The sequence below is a fragment of the Homalodisca vitripennis genome, chromosome 6, assembly GCF_021130785.1.
Source record: "Homalodisca vitripennis isolate AUS2020 chromosome 6, UT_GWSS_2.1, whole genome shotgun sequence".
NCBI lineage: Eukaryota > Metazoa > Arthropoda > Insecta > Hemiptera > Cicadellidae > Homalodisca > Homalodisca vitripennis.
In genome coordinates, this window is record NC_060212.1 from 32,954,525 (window position 1) to 32,971,619 (window position 17,095).

Below are 17,095 nucleotides of genomic sequence, written 5' to 3' on the forward strand. Positions count from 1 at the left end.
CATAAAATATAATGTAACTCATGTCACTGAAACACTCCTTATACAATGTCATCTGTATTTTTTGTTACTGGCTGAAGAAAATTTAAGGGATGAGTCCTGTTGCTTTAATGTGAGTCATTCAAAGTCAGCCCATTGTCTTGACTAGAAAGATACAATATGTTTTCCTGCTGACTATCCAAATTATCAGTGACTGAACAACACTCTTACTACTGTACAGTTTTATAAATCTTTGTACGCTTTGTCATAGACAGAAAATTTTCCTTTCATTTTCTGTTACAATTATTTTATACAAAATGAATTAGTTTACTAAACAAAATTGCTTTTATGAGTGTTATTGTCATCAATTTATAAACCATTAACCACCAAATTTTGTTAACTGGGTTACTTTGTGTCAGCAACAAGTATTTCAGGTCATGTGATTTATTTAGCAATTAAACCATGTGGAAACGCTTCTGAAACTATTAAGTTACATGTCACAGGTGCAGAACTGGTGGCCATCATAGGCAATACAATCACAATGAGCTCTTCAACTCCATAGCTTAGATTTTTTTTTTTTTTTTTCTTAAGAACAAATATATCTTTTTGGAAGCTTTTACAGGCCGCCTTCAACAGAATTGTGGTTTGATATTATGCAGGGTGTCAATGCTTTTATTATACATGACTGGATTAATAAATATGCCATATTGTTGTAAAACACTCCGGTTGCAAAGTAGAAGAATCAAATCAAACTTCATATAAATATCGGGGATTTTAAAATTTTTACTTCCCTCTTAAGAGTTTTGTAGCAGCTGTTGACAGTTGTTAAATCAGTAATATCATACATATATCTTAATAATATTATAAATGCGAAAGTACCTATGGTTTTTAGTTTTGTTTTTACGTAAACTATTCAACCAATTGTACTGAAATTTTGTAAGGGCATTCTTATGGTCCTTGGGATGAATATAGGGATATTCGTATTTCTAAAATCACTCTGGGTTACACCTCACTGGTCTCGTAAGTATTAAAAAAAAACCCATTTTGGTCTCTAAAGTTGTGTAAAATAAAAGTCTGTTAAATGTAATCATTTAGTGTAAACATTGCATTATGACAGCATGACTATATGTTTCTTAAATTAAATGTATATTCAATTTGTATACATTTTTATTATAGAGTGAAAACACAACAAAACTTTTTATTTCAACTCCATGGTAACAAGACAAACCAATAATATACTTTGAATTTTACCTATAGACAATAGACAAATTCTTTATTAACATAACATCAAGAAATGCAATGGCGTCAATTTTATACAGGTATTTTCCTTCAGTGAATGTGTTCCTCATTCCTCCTCCAGTCCAGGAACTCATCAATGGAGTAAAATGGTCGGTCGATGAGCCAATTGGTCAGGGCTGTCTTCAACTTCTTCACGTTCAGCATCTTTAGATCTTCTGGTAGGAGGTTAAAGAGTTTCCTTCCCATATAGGATGGTTTTCCTCTCATATGATGCAGTGTGATGTAGAGGGAGGTGAAAGTTTGATGCATGACGAGTGTTGTGTGTGTGTATATCAAGGCCTCGTTGAAGCTGTTCGATCGTTACATACAATATGACTTCTTTTATGTATAGGCCGATGATTGTTAACACATTTGTAGTTTTGAAGACCTTTCTGCAGCTCTCCCTTGGGCCAAGGCCGGCCATAATCCTGATTGCTCTCTTCTGGAGAAGTAGAATTCGATTAAGGTTTCCTGCTGTTGTGCCTCCCCAAACTGCAAGGCCATATCGTAGGTGAGACTCGAACAATGCATGGTAGGCAGTTTTTGTTGTGGCATCGTCACTGACGAGGTTTACTCTTTTTAAAATGTACAAGCAGGAGCTCAATTTTTTGGAGAGTGCGTCAACATGATTGTTCCAGGATAGTGCATTGTCGATAGTCATTCCTAGGAATTTGGTCTGGCTTTCCATTGATACTTCTGGTAGTTCTGGGACTTCCTCCTGTCTTCTCCCAAAAGCTAATTGTTTGGTTTTTTCAGCGTTTACAACTAAGTCGTTTTCATGACAGTATTGATATGCCTTATTCAGTGCAATGTAAGAGTTGATGGCCACATTGTTTGGTGATGACTCGGAGACTAGAAGTGTCGTATCATCAGCGTACATTAGGGGAGTACAGTGCATTCCTAGATATTGTGGCATGTCATTTGTCAGGAGAATGAATAGGACTGGTCCCAATATCGACCCCTGAAGCTACGTTTTCCTAGCTCCGCGACTGGGCTTTTTGCGCTGCGTGCTCCGTGCTCCGTAACTGACAAAACCACCGGTTCTCTGTAAACCAATGGAGGTGTCTTCCTAGCTACGCGTTGCGTGCTTAAACCTTAACCGCGCTGCGCGGTCTTTGCTGCGCGACTGGGAGCACTGCCTCGAGAGCAGTCAATCACGCACCGCGCAGCAGGGCTGACGACTTTTTATTGTTTGTTGAAGTTGATCAGTTTTGTGTGCTCAACATGTGCGACAATCATATTAATAGTTCTAATACTAATAACATTAGTATAATTAATACTAACTAATTGATCTTGTCTCCGAATATGACATAATATGGAAGATGAGCCATCCCGATTTCAAGAATAACCCGAAAAAGGGCAAATTTTGGAATGTGATCGGCCAAAAACTTAACAAAACAGATAAGAAAATAAAAACTATAATTTTCACTTATATTAATAATAATAAAGTATTTTATTTTTCGAAAGTATTTTATTTTTCGAAAGTACTATACAGTTACATTACCAGAACAGCAATCAATGCTTTGAGAAAGCATTCATAGTCCATCTTTGCGTGGGAGGGGATTCCAGTACACTTAAAGGTCATAATAGTTCTTAACATAAAGTTACAAAACGTCACACACACCTATACACTTTCATGTTAATTTGAACAAATGTAGATGAATCAAATTAATACTTATAGTGAAAAGATGAGATAATGTACAAGTTCTACTGATGGTAATGCAAATCTTTAAATTTGGCGTTTTTTAAACCTGTGGTAGTGAACATTAAAATAAATAAACTCTCTTACCCTTAATTACTAAGCTACAAAGTTTACTCACATTACAAAGTTTTTTTCTGATACAGAGCTTTCATTTTATTTGAGTAGTAATTTCCATTAAAGTAATCAGCAATACTGCTTCTTACTTTAAACCCTTCTGCTTTAGCACAGACTCCGACATAAGCCAAAGGGATCATGTTTTGTGTAGGAAGTTCGTGCTGCGGATGAGTCGCTGCTCCTTTGGGGTTGCGTGCAATAAAGTCATCCCTGATCCAGTTATGAAGACAGTAACTTACGAATATGACTAATTCGACTGTTTCTGGTTTCAAGTTTATTGGTGTGAAAAAATTCTGAAAATGTGACATAAAATACCAAATACATTTTACTCAGTTACTCTTCTAGCACAAGTGGCGTAGTTAAAGTGTCGTTTATGAACATCTACGATTGCTTGTTTGTGCGTGTAGGGTTTCATGACATGGTTATCCAGTTTAAATGCTTCATCTCCTACTGCAACAAATGGTAGCATAATTTCAGAAGAAGGTAGGTTTTCAGGAGGTGGGAAAATAGTTCCTTCTTGAATCAATTTCCCCATTTTAGACTTATTAAAGAAACCAGCATCTCCTTCTTTGCCGTATGCTCCGACATCGATCAGTACAAAATTGCAGTTTGCGTCACCCATAGCAAACAATACGATGTAGAGAAGTTCTTAAATTTGTGTAAAGGGGATCCTGAATGAGCTGGTGCAACTATCCTCACGTGTTTTTCCGTTTATTGCAGATATACAATGTGGGAAATCCCAGTTGTCCCAGAATTCTTCGGCTTTCTGTTTCCAATCAATCTCCGATGGTAGTGGCAAATGCACATGTTCTATTTTGTCCTTGAAAACTCTCAAAACGCCAGGGACAAACTTGGGAAAATGAAGATTTAGTGACCAGTGATCTAGGTGATGCCACCGAAACAGAAAATCCGGCCGTAACTTGAGGAAGAAAGATAAATAACATGAACTGATAGTTGATCTATTGCAGCATAGGAAGGAAGAAAAAAACAAATTAGTGAAGGGTGTGGAAAAAATGACTGATATGGAAGAAAAGTACTCAAAAGAAAATTAAAATTACTTGTTTTTTAAAAGTATGGCCGCCATTGTGAACAAACTAGACAAGAAAAACCAAGCTATTGCAAGGAGCAAGGTTTTCAGAGTTGTCAGTGATTTGGAACTGGCCAAATATACAGCTCCTTCCTCCGTATCTACCACACCATCCGGGTCCTCTTTAGCCTCTTGGACACCAGCACCGGCCTCCTTTGAATGTGATCAATTTCGGGACAGTACATCACAGCAGTATGTGTGGATGGGTGATGGGTGATCACCTTTCAATGGTGACGGCAAGTTTAATTTCTGCTGTTATGGGTTCATTTACCCTATTATACTGCTTCACAGGTATTTCCTCTCTCACCAATCCCTGAAGAGTGAAGAACTGGTCCCGTGTGAGTCTAAAATACTCCTTAAATTTTCCCTCATTATCTATTAGGTGTTTCGTTATCAAAACATTATAAGCACCTACCGTTTAAACAATTCACTACAGGAACCGCGAGAAGAAAGAAGAGTAACAGGAATGTCGACATCCTCGTCCATTTCCTCGTCTGCGAAGGAGGAACCTTGCCAAAACATTCCTTCTCCGGTCCATATCAATGAAAACTGTACATTTTTTCAAAAGATGAAACTGGACGAGGAGAGAGTTTAAGTTGCGCGTTACGCTGCGTAAAATGACAAATCCTAGGAAAACACTTTTGCGCTGCGCAGTATTTAAGTGCGCTTCAACAAAACACGCTGCGCACTTGGCCTTAATTACGTAGCACGCAGCAAGCCCAGTCGCGGAGCTAGGAAAACGTAGCTTGAGGTACACCCCTTGTAATGGGTAGAGGGTCTGATCTTACTTCTTGGCGTATGTCTTTTTGTGTGTCTTGAATCTCAACAACCTGACTTCTTCCTTCCAAATAACTCTTGAACCATGCATGGGCTTGGCCTTTCACACCAAGCTGTTCAAGTTTGGATATAGGCCTACTGAATTTGAAATCTATATATATATAAATGCGAATGTTTGTTTGTATGTTCCGTTATAACTCTGGAACCAACGCACGAAACATCGTGAAATTTTGTACAGTGATTCTACACATTCCTGGAAGTAACATAGGCATACTTTTAGAGAGGTGGCTGTTTCGCTGTTTGTATGTATGTCCTTTATAGAATCGTAAACTATTTGACCGATCATTATGAAAATTTGTATGTATATTTATTTTTCGACGGAGGTTTATATGCTATGCCTATAGATGTATCTCGCCACCAGGCGGCACTGCAAAAGTTACAAGTTTTTAAAGCGCCTGTACACTATAAACTGCGATTACGAGACAGTTAAGTATATTAAATAGCAAAAAAAATATTTGAAGGCGCTAAGCTTTGATGTATATTTGTCTTCAAAATACATTTCTGCTTGAACTTAAAGCTTTAGTGTTAGACCACTTTTTAATAAAGTACATGTACGTAGACAATGGCTATAAACATACACTTTTGACAGATTTTCTTGATCGTGGCAACAATACAAACTCTACATCGTCGTTGGAAATATAATTCATTTGAACCAGAAGTGCACATACACGGGCAAAGCTTACGAAAAGCGTGCGAAGCCGCGGGAAACAGCTAGTGTGTATATGTAAGGTATTGAATGTGGTTTCCTTAGGCATTGTGGGAACAAGTAAGATGACAAAGCAATATACAGACACTAAATGTATTTTTAATGGTAAAAAATCGTCGAGGAGGCATCGCATCTATTTATCTATCACTGATGTATAACATACTAATATAATTCCTAGACTGGACCGAGAAAATAGTATGGTACAGCGTACATGGATTGGGAAGCAAGAACATGTACTTTACTGCATCATGTATCATATTTACATATGGATAACAACTGAATAATGTAAGTATTGAAATGTGTTAGTACTATTGATATTGATTTTAGTTTACTTTAGTTAACAGTAGGTCCCATGTTAGTCTCAAACATTTCAAATGTAAACTCAGATCATGTTGTACGCACATTAAAAAGAGCTTTTGCTCTGTTCACTCTTGCTTCTTCTGGTGTAATCCAGCAGATTTGTTTCTATTTCCATTTACTGAAATCTTGTGGTTTAATTTTTCAGCAACTAGAAACTCAATAAATTGCATGCAAAAAATAGTGAGCATCAATAGATACACAGGTCAAGGCTTCTAAGTCAATTTTCATCTTCAAAAGTCTTTGTGTAAAAATTCCAGTAAATATTTACCTCCCAAAAAATCATATTCATTATGGGTATATGGGTATAAATCTGCAATATTTTATCCACAAAGTAATCTTTTTTAAAAATACTCTACTATTAATTACTCACATAATTCAAACAGAATGGACTACAAAAATAGAAAGCTTCTTTTCTATAACTCATAAAACCTTTTTGATGGAAAAAATATTTTAACTATTTGGCTTTGTTTACTAAGTTTCTTGACTGGTACAGCTTTCTTTAACCATTATTCAGACAATTTGATCTACCATACTACCACATTGAAGGTCTAAAATAAATATAAATGGATTATATTTAATCATACAAGTACAGTTGAATTTATATTTGCTGGGAGAAGAGAACATACACAAGGCAGAATAAACAGAGCGAGCTAGCTACAATTTTATTTACACAATTTTACATAACTTGTGGATTCTGTTAATTATACTGGAATGTGTAAAGACAGGTGTTTCATTTCGTAAGGTTGTTTAAATTTTATACATTGCAAATAATAGTTATGTATTTTTAAATCATTTAAAATATTGATCATGTAAACTGTATACTGAAATCCAAATCTAGTAACAACAATACATTGCTTGAGTACCTTTTAAGCCTACTTTGTAACAGTGAAATTCATCCAGGATTAAAATCTAACTACATGTAGTAGTTTTGAACTGGAAATTATAGACCTAATAAGACAAAAAGTTCAACAAAGAAAATATCCAAACCCCTCTCCATCCATCTCCTATTCTTTTTTTCTCCTCCCACAGCCATCTTATTGCTCATTTGTATTAGAGAATTAAAAAAGTAAACGGATGATTTTGATTTGCAATCATAACATTGGTTGAGAAATTACAACAGTTCAGTATGAAACCATGTTAACACTGACCTACTTTTGAATCAATATCACATACAATATGTTCATTGTAACTTTTTATTCGTTCATGAATAAGGAACAGGAAAAGCGGTTGGTTTTTCTATGGAATTATTTAAATCAAGTTATATCAACACAGGTTGATGTAATTAACAACATTTAATGTGGGCAGTCTATGACGTTGGCTTCTCTCCGCTCGGCTGTTGTTTCTCTCTTTCCTCTCTGCTAGACTTGAGGAGTGCCACCAACTGCGCCTGAATGTCGTCGTTCTTCCTCTCCAACACGTCAAGAACCAAATTCAGTTGGTCGATTTTGGAATTCAATGTTTCGTACTCTGCAACAAAATCATTGATTTACTGCAATCACTTCACACTGTTATACAATCTCTGGTTGACTTGGTTCACATATAGATTTTTAATATGACTGTTCTTAAAAACATCCCTCACTTTAGTCATGCAGATCGACTAAGGTCACTTAAACGTTCAATTCTTGCACTTGTTACCAATTGAATAGTTTTTTACAGCAGTCCAAAGATTACAGTGTGATAAATACATATTATAAAAGAGTTCAAATGCTTCCGGAGTGATAGGATATTCAGGATGGGTAAGGTTAGGGAGTAGGGGCCGCCTCCTATCGAGATCCATGAGGAAGAATTAGGGCACTACATCTCAAAGTCGTCCCGGAAGAAGGGGAGGCCAGCTCTGAACCAGCCTCTCCAGTCAAAGTAGGCAGGGGGTGGCACACCCTTCTTGAGGTTAACAAGAGCCTCTGAGGTAAGGGAACAAACCCCACTAACTCCAACAGTCATCTTCCACAGCAGACTAGACCTATTGAATTGCTCATGAACCCCAGAATCTCAATATTTGCGGTTAGTGATGTGCCGCTACTGGACATCCATAAGGTTGCCCAGATTGAAGTAGCACATCGGTTTTTGCTGTGCCCAGTGCTGGGTTCAACTGGTAGGTATAAACCAGCCAGAAGTGATCCCTGCTGGGTCAAATAGACTGTTAGACACTTTCTCATTTATCAATGGTCCATTCGATTTACTAAAAAGTTTTAAATACAGTGAAAATCATGTACAATAATATTTTGTGCTACACTGAAGAAGAATGAAGTAAAGCACTACATACAAACAGGTCCAATAAATTTGGTGTTTAAACATTACACCATCCACAGTTACTTTTTGTAGGTTTCGGTACGAAAATTACAGAAACCTGAGTCTTGGTAGGAAAGAAACTGGATAGTATTGATATAGCCACGTAATGAATTCGCAATAAGGCTAAATATTATATGGTTCGTCACAAGATTTCTCTTGCTCACAGCTGGAGTTTTGTCCGACTTCTGCTCTCATTCCGTACGCAGTGCCAGTTAATGTTTCGTCTCTGTATCGGAAAAATGTCGAGTGCACAGAAAAAATCAACAATTGAACATCATGTTTCTTTTCAAACTTGGAAAATCTACAAGTGAAACATACAGTGTTAGAAAAAATGTATGGCAATGATAGTTCATAACAAACGTAAGTTGTTGGTGTAAACGATTTGAAGATGGCCGCGAAGACATAAGAGATGACACAAGCAATGACAGACCGTTGTCAACTAAAAGTGGATTTAACATTGAAAAAATCGGTAATCATGTTTGGCAGGATAACAGTTTTACTATCTGAGTTAACAAGTATTGATAAAGAACGTGTTAAGAGACCCGTCTCCACTGTGGAAACATCCTAACTTTACCAAGACCCAGCTGGCACAGGGAAGGCAGACCCGAATGAGGTAGATTCTTCATGAAAGTAGATTGGATGAATTGGAATACTCTTCGTAACAAAGTGTGTTCCAAAATTGTTTAAAAGTGTCTCACATATGAACAGAAGTAATCTCAAAGAATGTTTTGTTCAGACATCCTTACTCTTACTCCTGTGGCCACTCGAAACCCAGATGGTTTTTAACCTCGCCAACAATGTCTTTCCAACTTCCTCTATTTTTTAAATCCTTCTCCACCTGATCTCTCCATCGCATCCTAGGTCTGCCCAATGGCCTCACTCCCTCTGGTTCCCCTCACCACACCTTCTTTATCATTTTATCTTCTCCCCTACGGGCAACATGGCCCATCCATCTCATTCTTTTACTCCTGATCAGTGCAATCACATCGGGATCTTGGTATATTTCTCTTAGTTCTCTGTTCTTCCTGATCCGCCATATGTCTCCTTCTTGAACTGGTCCAAAAATTCTTCTTAGCATTTTGTTTTCAAAGGTTATTAACTTTTTTTGGGATTTCTTTGTGAGTGCCCATACTTCTGACCCGTACATCAAAACTGGTAAGATCATGGTTTAGTAAATTCTTAATTTAACTTTCTTCATTAATAGTTTGCTTTTGAGAAGTTTTGCAAGGCTCCAGTATGTTCTATCTGCTGCTGCTAATCTACATTGGACTTCAACTTCTTCTCTATTGTCATGTGTTATCGTCACTCCTAAATACTTAAATTCCTTTGTAGCCTTGAAATCATGGTTGAGTACTTCTAGCTTTTCTCCTTCCTGTTCCATTTTTCTGCTTATTTTCATGTAGTACTTGTAATCCTACTTTTGCAGCCTCAACTAAAAAGGCTTCTACTAGTCTGTTTAAGTCCCTCTTTCTCTCAGCTAGAATGGCTACATCATCTGCAAATGCCAGGATATTGAACTTATCTCCTAATTTTACTCCTTTAGGCATCCCCTTTATCTTTTTAGTGCTTCTTCCAGAGCAAAGTTGAATAGAATTGGTGATATTCCATCACCTTGCCTCACTCCTGTATTTATATTAAACAAGTTTGTGTACTCCTTTCCCACCTGTACTTTTCCTTTGGAGCTGCTTACACAGAGTCTTGCTAGACTTATCAGTTTATTTGGGATACTAAACCTTTTCAAAATGTTCCATAGACTACTTCTAGAGATACTATCGTATGCTTTTTTAAAGTCTATAAATATTATATACAGATCCTTATTGTACTCATAGTTCAGACATCCTAGAAAACATTTACTGTTTTCTAACCTTATTAAAAAAGTTACAACTAGCAATTAATTTTCTTACGTATGAAACGAAACGTCAATTGATGTATTGGGAATCTCCTGGTTCTCAAAGGTAAAAACAAATGAATTTTTAATATAAAAAGGATTGCGCACATTGATTGGGGACCACAGGGGCAAATGGTAAAATCACAATTAAGTTAGCATCCCAACCACCTTACGTGAGTGTGTAGTGTGTATAGAGTCGAAGAAAACAGAACGATTTGTAGAAAACCAAGTCGTGGATCCTCCCATCAGGATAATGCACCAGCTCACAATAGTTTGTCAGTGATTTTATTTTACTTCAGAAATCTTTATTGTCGTTGATGTTTTACAAAATGCATAACAGTCATCAATTCACAACTTCAACATAAACTTGAGGAAATAGTGTGGTTATTACACCATAAAAATCTGTAATGTTATACAGTGGTTTATTTAATTGAATTTCCTTAAGTGCCATCTTAAAACTTTAAGGTGTGAGAGTTTTCAATTTCCAGGTAATGCATTACATATTTTAACTCCTTCGTAGACAAAGCTTTGTTGAGCGACTGATAACATGCATCTTGTTTTTCAGCTATATTATGTCTATTTCTTGTTGTATAGTGTTGTATTTCATTAACTTTAGTTGTACTTTGCAAGTTCTCCTTTACATACACAAGAACTGAAAAACCATAACGGTAGAGTAAGGATATCTAGCCTAACAATAAAAGAGGTTTGCAGTGAGCCTTCCAGTCTGTAAAAACTAGACTGGCTTTCACCTCTGCAACTATGTTTGTAATGAAGTGAGGAATCCAGTCCGCACCAAAGATAAGACAAAAGTCCTTCCCAAAGTCATCAGTTTTGGAATGAACAAGATTTGAGACCACTGGAAAGCAAAAGAAAAAGCAATGGAAGCCATGAATAGACTTGTGAAAAATTATCTGCAGCATTGCAACACACAGTAGAAAAATTGCATGAAGAGGTGTATGGAATAAGGAGATGAGTAGGTTACATTAAAGGGGGCAAAATCAAATTGTAGTATTTGTAACAATTTTTTTCAGCCTTGGTCCAGTTTGTTTTAGCCACACCTTATACTGAACATAAACAAACCTTTCCTTGTTGTTGTATTGTTGTGTCGGCAAGTGTCGGATTATCTTATCTCAACAGGTAAAAGTCAGTTGGATGTCTTGTCAAAGTGGCAATTGACTTTGCAGCAGTGTTACTGTGTCATGTTAAATGCTGAATGTATATCACTTACTCTACCCATATTTTAACCTATATCTTAGCTTATCATACACTTATTTTAATCCCATATATTATTCAGCTAAAATAATTTGGTCTTAAAAAAAAATACACTAGAACTTACCTAACATAACTACCTGACTGTCACACACATGCTACGACCTACCATATCTGAGGGCCAACTGCCCTACCTGATGGCATAGGTAGGGAGGTAGGGTCATCTGAGTATGGACTGGCCAAAGTAGTAATATAAGATCATGCACATTTCTATCCTATAAAGTTTTCCAGAGAGCAGTCAGGAGGGGTTGGTTTTAAAATTTTCTTCGCTTACTTTTTCTGACAGACATTTTTTAATGTTTAAATGAACATTATTATTTATTATGTTTACAGAACATAATTATTTTATAGTTGGAAGTTGGCCAAATGTATGTATGTATATTTTCTTACTCAATATACAATGAACTATACAGCAACAATTAAATAAGTTTCATAACTCATTTTTTGAAATGTATAAAAATGTTACTTTTTCTCAGTGTTAAAAAATTGTACAAAAAATGTTCATACAGCAAAGTATAAGATAGTATTTTTGAAAGGTTGAACTATATCAAAGTTCATGGTTTATAACTGATATTTTATAGTTTTAGAAAACCATAAACTATATCTAAATATATGAAATAATATCAAATTTACAAGAGAAAGTGCAGTAACGCGCACCGGTTACAAAAAAATTCAAATCCACGACATACACCAGTGTAACTAAATTAGCTAATCCTTATTTACATCAGCCTGAACATTGCTGAATTAGAATGAATAATAATATAATCGTAGATAGTATAAAAGTGAAAAACAATAAAAAAACTGTGAAATGAATTTTAGCAAAACACACTCCATACCCTACTCAGAGCCTATAATTTATCAGATTTCAGTAAAAAGAAGTTTCTCTATTCTAAAATATATTTATTTGCCCTATTACAATATCCAACAACACACTACACATTTAATACAACACTAAAACACGAACAAAACTACTAACATAAAAGTAAATGGTAGTTTACGAACGGAAAGACGGCGTTCATAACAAACAGCTGACGTTTTCATTTACATTTTGAATAAAGAACTATTGACTATTGAATAATCAACTTGTTACATCACAACCATAAAAAAGAGGACTTCAGTTTTCATTAACATTTTTCTTCCCGAATCCAATGATGCATGAATCATATATTGATATGTTATCGCAGTATTTTATAAGAAGTAATTATGTGAGGGAATGTTAGACCAACAAAATTATGTCGGTTAACACTACAGAAACGGCAAAACGCGACAAAACATTACGGAGGTTAATGTATAATATTTCTTGTTTTGTATGATTAAAATAGGGTAGGGTACGATAAGCGGACCCGGTTTTTTATATCAAAATTGGCAAACGATACTACTTAATCATAACCATCGATATAATCAATTAATATTGATTAATTATTTTTAAGGATTAATTAAATAATCTATATAAATAGCTATAAACACTCTCAAATAATACTCTTAATGTAATATTTCAATTTTATATAAGTAACATTTAATTATTAAAAATGACAGTCAATTTTAGAAAACTACACGACATTGCTTTGAAAGATGATAAGACATGTTTTTCATGAATTCAACATGTTTGACTCGTGCAGAAAAATCCTTGTCACAAATTTTAAAATTTATATTCTAAGTAATATTATGACAAATTATTAAATAAGCCAAACATGGTAAAATTGACTAAAAATTACAGACGAGCGTAAGTAGAGATTTGGGTTTTAATCCCAGCAGAACGAGTATTAACAATTTTTTTAAATATTACAATACATGTATATAAATGTGATTGCTTCATTATCCAGTCCAAAACTGAGTGATGGTGAAGTATCATTCATGGTCAGCAACGGTTTGGTTCGTTCTTGGTGTTGAACCTCAGACCTCCTCAACTGAATGTAATTCTTTTACCTTTTGTTAGCATATTTACACCTTTACATCACTTGAAAATGTCTTGTATTGTAGACGTAATATAGAGAATTTTTTTGTTCAATTTCTTCTATATATATTTAGATTAATCAAATTTGAATAAATGGCAATAGCCTAATTTAGTTTTTCAATAATTATTGAATCACAAAAAGTACTTGTTCTGCTGGGACTCGAACCCGGATCTCTCTCACTTGCCGGGTGAGTACACTACACCACAGAGCCCTTACTTTTTACGATTCAATTATTTTGTATTTGGCTGTATCTGTCATATACAGTAATGACCCTTTATAATTTATATATATATTGCTGTTTAATTAGTGTTAAAGAGAGTCTTGAGTTGTTTAAAGTACGGCAGGAAGTACATAGATATCCAACTAGATCAAATTATTTTTTAGAATTGCCTCAAATAAAATTAGAGAAAACCAATAGAAGTCACATTAAAATGAAACTTAAATTTTTTAACAAATTACCTGAAAAGGCATGGACTGTACCCCTGCAAAGTTTTAAAAAAATAACAGAAAGGTGGTTTAAACAAAATGTTTTTTATTCAGTGAATGATTTTTTGAACTGTGATATTAGTAGCCTAAGATTTTAAATTATTTATTCATTTATTTATGATATTTTTAACTGTGTGTAGATTCAACTTTTAAACCTTACATTAACTTTAGTAAATAATTTATGTACTTAGTTTAGATTATTTATTGACTGTCATATTTATTCAATTGACTTACATGAAAAATATGTGCCTAATATGTATTTTTTAAGATTTATATGCTATGATCATTGTAGATAATTAGCTATGACTTTGTCAATTGCATTTCTATGGATTGCCTAACGACAATAAAAACCTTGAATCTTGAATCTTGAATCTTGAATCTATATGCATCTAAATAAACAAACTAACATATAATCGGAAGACCAAATACTTGTCCAGGCAGAGCTAGTACTTTTTGTAATTCAATGTTTATTGAAAAATTAAATTAGTTTATTGCCATTTATTCAAATTTAATTAATGTAGGCCTAAATAAAAGTCGTTTGACAGGTTAAAATATTAGCAGTTAAAATAATATTAGGAAATACATTTATTCCTTTCTTAATTGGTCATGTTTTTTCAGAGTAAGTATAAGATCATTGTGTGATCATGTGCTGATTGTAAATCAGGAAGATATTTTTATGTAATCGGAAGTTACTATGTGGACTGTACATAGGCCTACATACAAAATTATGAGTTATGGTTACGTTAGTTTTTCTCATTTATTGTTATGCTAATGTTTATTTTTTACATTATTCGTTTGTAGAAAGTTTGGTTAAATTTGTGTGCATTATTTTCAAATTTCTTTTTACCCACACAAATCAAGGGATTCACGTTGTTAACCTATTGCAATTGTCCTCCTGAACAAAACAATATATGATTTAAGGGGATGAAAATTACAAATACTGAGTTGAACATTAAAAGTGGAACTACTTTCCTTGCAAGATAGTAGAATGTTATGGTTAGCTGAATTTGCAATATTTACTTGCTTTGCCAAGTTGCGTTCGGGTACAGTACAATAAGCGAACCCGGTTTTGATATCGAAATTATCAAATGATATTATACCCTTCAATATAATCAATCAATAGTAATTAATTTAAATAATAACTAAATAATCTGCACCAGCTATCATGCATTTTCATTTTATGAACACAATTTGTTCTACAAGTAACTTCGGTACTTTGGGATTATACCGACCAAACCAGTATGAAGAACACAAAAATATAAATTTATGGAAACAAACATGATAGAACGAAAAAAACAACTCTTTAATTACAAAATTACACACAACGATTATCAATTGTTAATGTCGCTGTTATCTTATCTTTCTCGAGAATCCCAATTACGGCAGGCCGTGCGGCATTACATGATTATTTAAGTTTTTTGCACCATACATAATTGCCTTTCCACTACAATTCAATTTATATTTCTGATCAGCCCCTCTAGAATTTGATATTTTACTGATAGGTACTATCTCGAGGGATGTTTTTCTTTCGTTGACATCAGCGTGGGGTGCCGAAGCCCGCACTGATGACTTCAACATGTTGTACTCGTACCGAAAAACTCATTATATGAAATTTGTGGGAAAGAAACAACTGTAACTGTGAGAGGAGCAAATATGGTTGTTTTCAGTTATCCTAAATTTTATTATAATAATTTGTTTTATCACTGTAAATATTAAATTCATATTTTAATTTAAAACATATGATTGTTACTGAGAACTATAGATACTTTATATTGATTGATAGTCTAGGATTTGAGATGCGAATATTAGGTATCGTTGATTACATTCTTCGATATAAAAAACCGGGTCCGCTTATCCTACCCTACCCTTAAAATATATAAAATTTGGATAATATATCAAAGAGTTCGATAATAACAATTGAAAGAGTGTTGGCCGCTTCTTAAATTCACCCTGATCCATCCCTCGTTTGGAACCTTAATCAAAACAGGAGTATTGATATTTATTAGGTAAACTAGTGTTTAAATAATAAACAAAACCTTATTTTAAGTCGTAAATATTGATTGTTGACAATAAATTGAACTGGGTAGCCTATACACGTTTTACCATTTATAGGGTATGGTAAGTAATTTTACCAATTTAACATACTCTAAGTTTCAGTATCAATATTTCTATTGATTACTGCAAGGCTAGATATTATTGCTATTAAAGTGATTAGGCTTGCCTACTAAATTATATCCTTAAACTCATAACATAATTTAATTTGGAGAGGCTACATACCTTGTTCTTGTTCTTCAGTTTCCTCTTCCATCTCCATTTCTTCATTGTTGTCTTCAGCACTATTTTCAGTCGGTTTGGTAGTATTTGACTTCATTTTCCAATTACACTGAAAATTTTATTTAGATAATTACAGTAAATTACAAGACTGTTTTCTTTATCAAAAAGAATTTGAAGTGTCAATTGTCATGACTATCGTGGAACTCTTTTGACATTTCCTATCACATGATACGAGTAAAATAACGACAAGGACAGATGACAGATTATAATTTCAAACTTTTTTTGTATCCAAGGACGACTAAATCATTGAGTATAAACTAAAGGTTTTAAACCCTCATTTTTACAAACGTGTGTTTAAATCTTGTAAGTTGTTAATTATTTTGCGATGACCAGATTCCTAAATAAGAAATGTTTATTTTTGGTATTGTTTCCTTCCAAATAGTTGGCAGCACGAGCCAATTATTCTTAGCTGTGTTAAGTATACAAAATAAAATGTTTTACTTATACAGTAGGACTTTGATATATCGAACCTCAATATATCGAATTCCTCGATAAATCGAAGTGTTGTCATTCCCCTTGAATGTCCCATTTACTTCAATGCTAATTTTACCTCTACATATCGAAGATTTCAAGTAAATAACTTCAATATATCGAATTTTCGCCAATAATTTGGCCTATTTTTTACCTCTATATATCGAAGTTTTCTTATAATTACCTCAACATATCGAAGTTTCAGTTTATCAACGAAACGAACTTTAGTACTGTATTGTCGTGTTGTGCAAACGAACAACCATCAAAGTAGAGTAGGTACCGTATTTTTCATGTCGAGACTTGAAACCCCCACCACCGACACTCCTTTGGTTTCTGTAGACGC

At 34.3% G+C, this 17,095-nt stretch overlaps 1 protein-coding gene across 1 annotated transcript; it reads right to left on the reverse strand.

The window, feature by feature from the left end:
- Positions 1-6,697: 6,697 nt before the first annotated feature.
- LOC124364231 (bublin coiled-coil protein-like) lies at positions 6,698-16,469 on the reverse strand. Its single transcript, XM_046819553.1, has 2 exons — positions 16,225-16,469; positions 6,698-7,527 (listed from the first exon to the last, which is right to left on the reverse strand). The coding sequence occupies exons 1-2, from the start codon at positions 16,316-16,318 to the stop codon at positions 7,367-7,369; spliced, it is 255 nt and encodes an 84-aa protein (XP_046675509.1). The 5' UTR covers positions 16,319-16,469; the 3' UTR covers positions 6,698-7,366.
- Between the last annotated feature and the right edge of the window lie 626 nt (positions 16,470-17,095).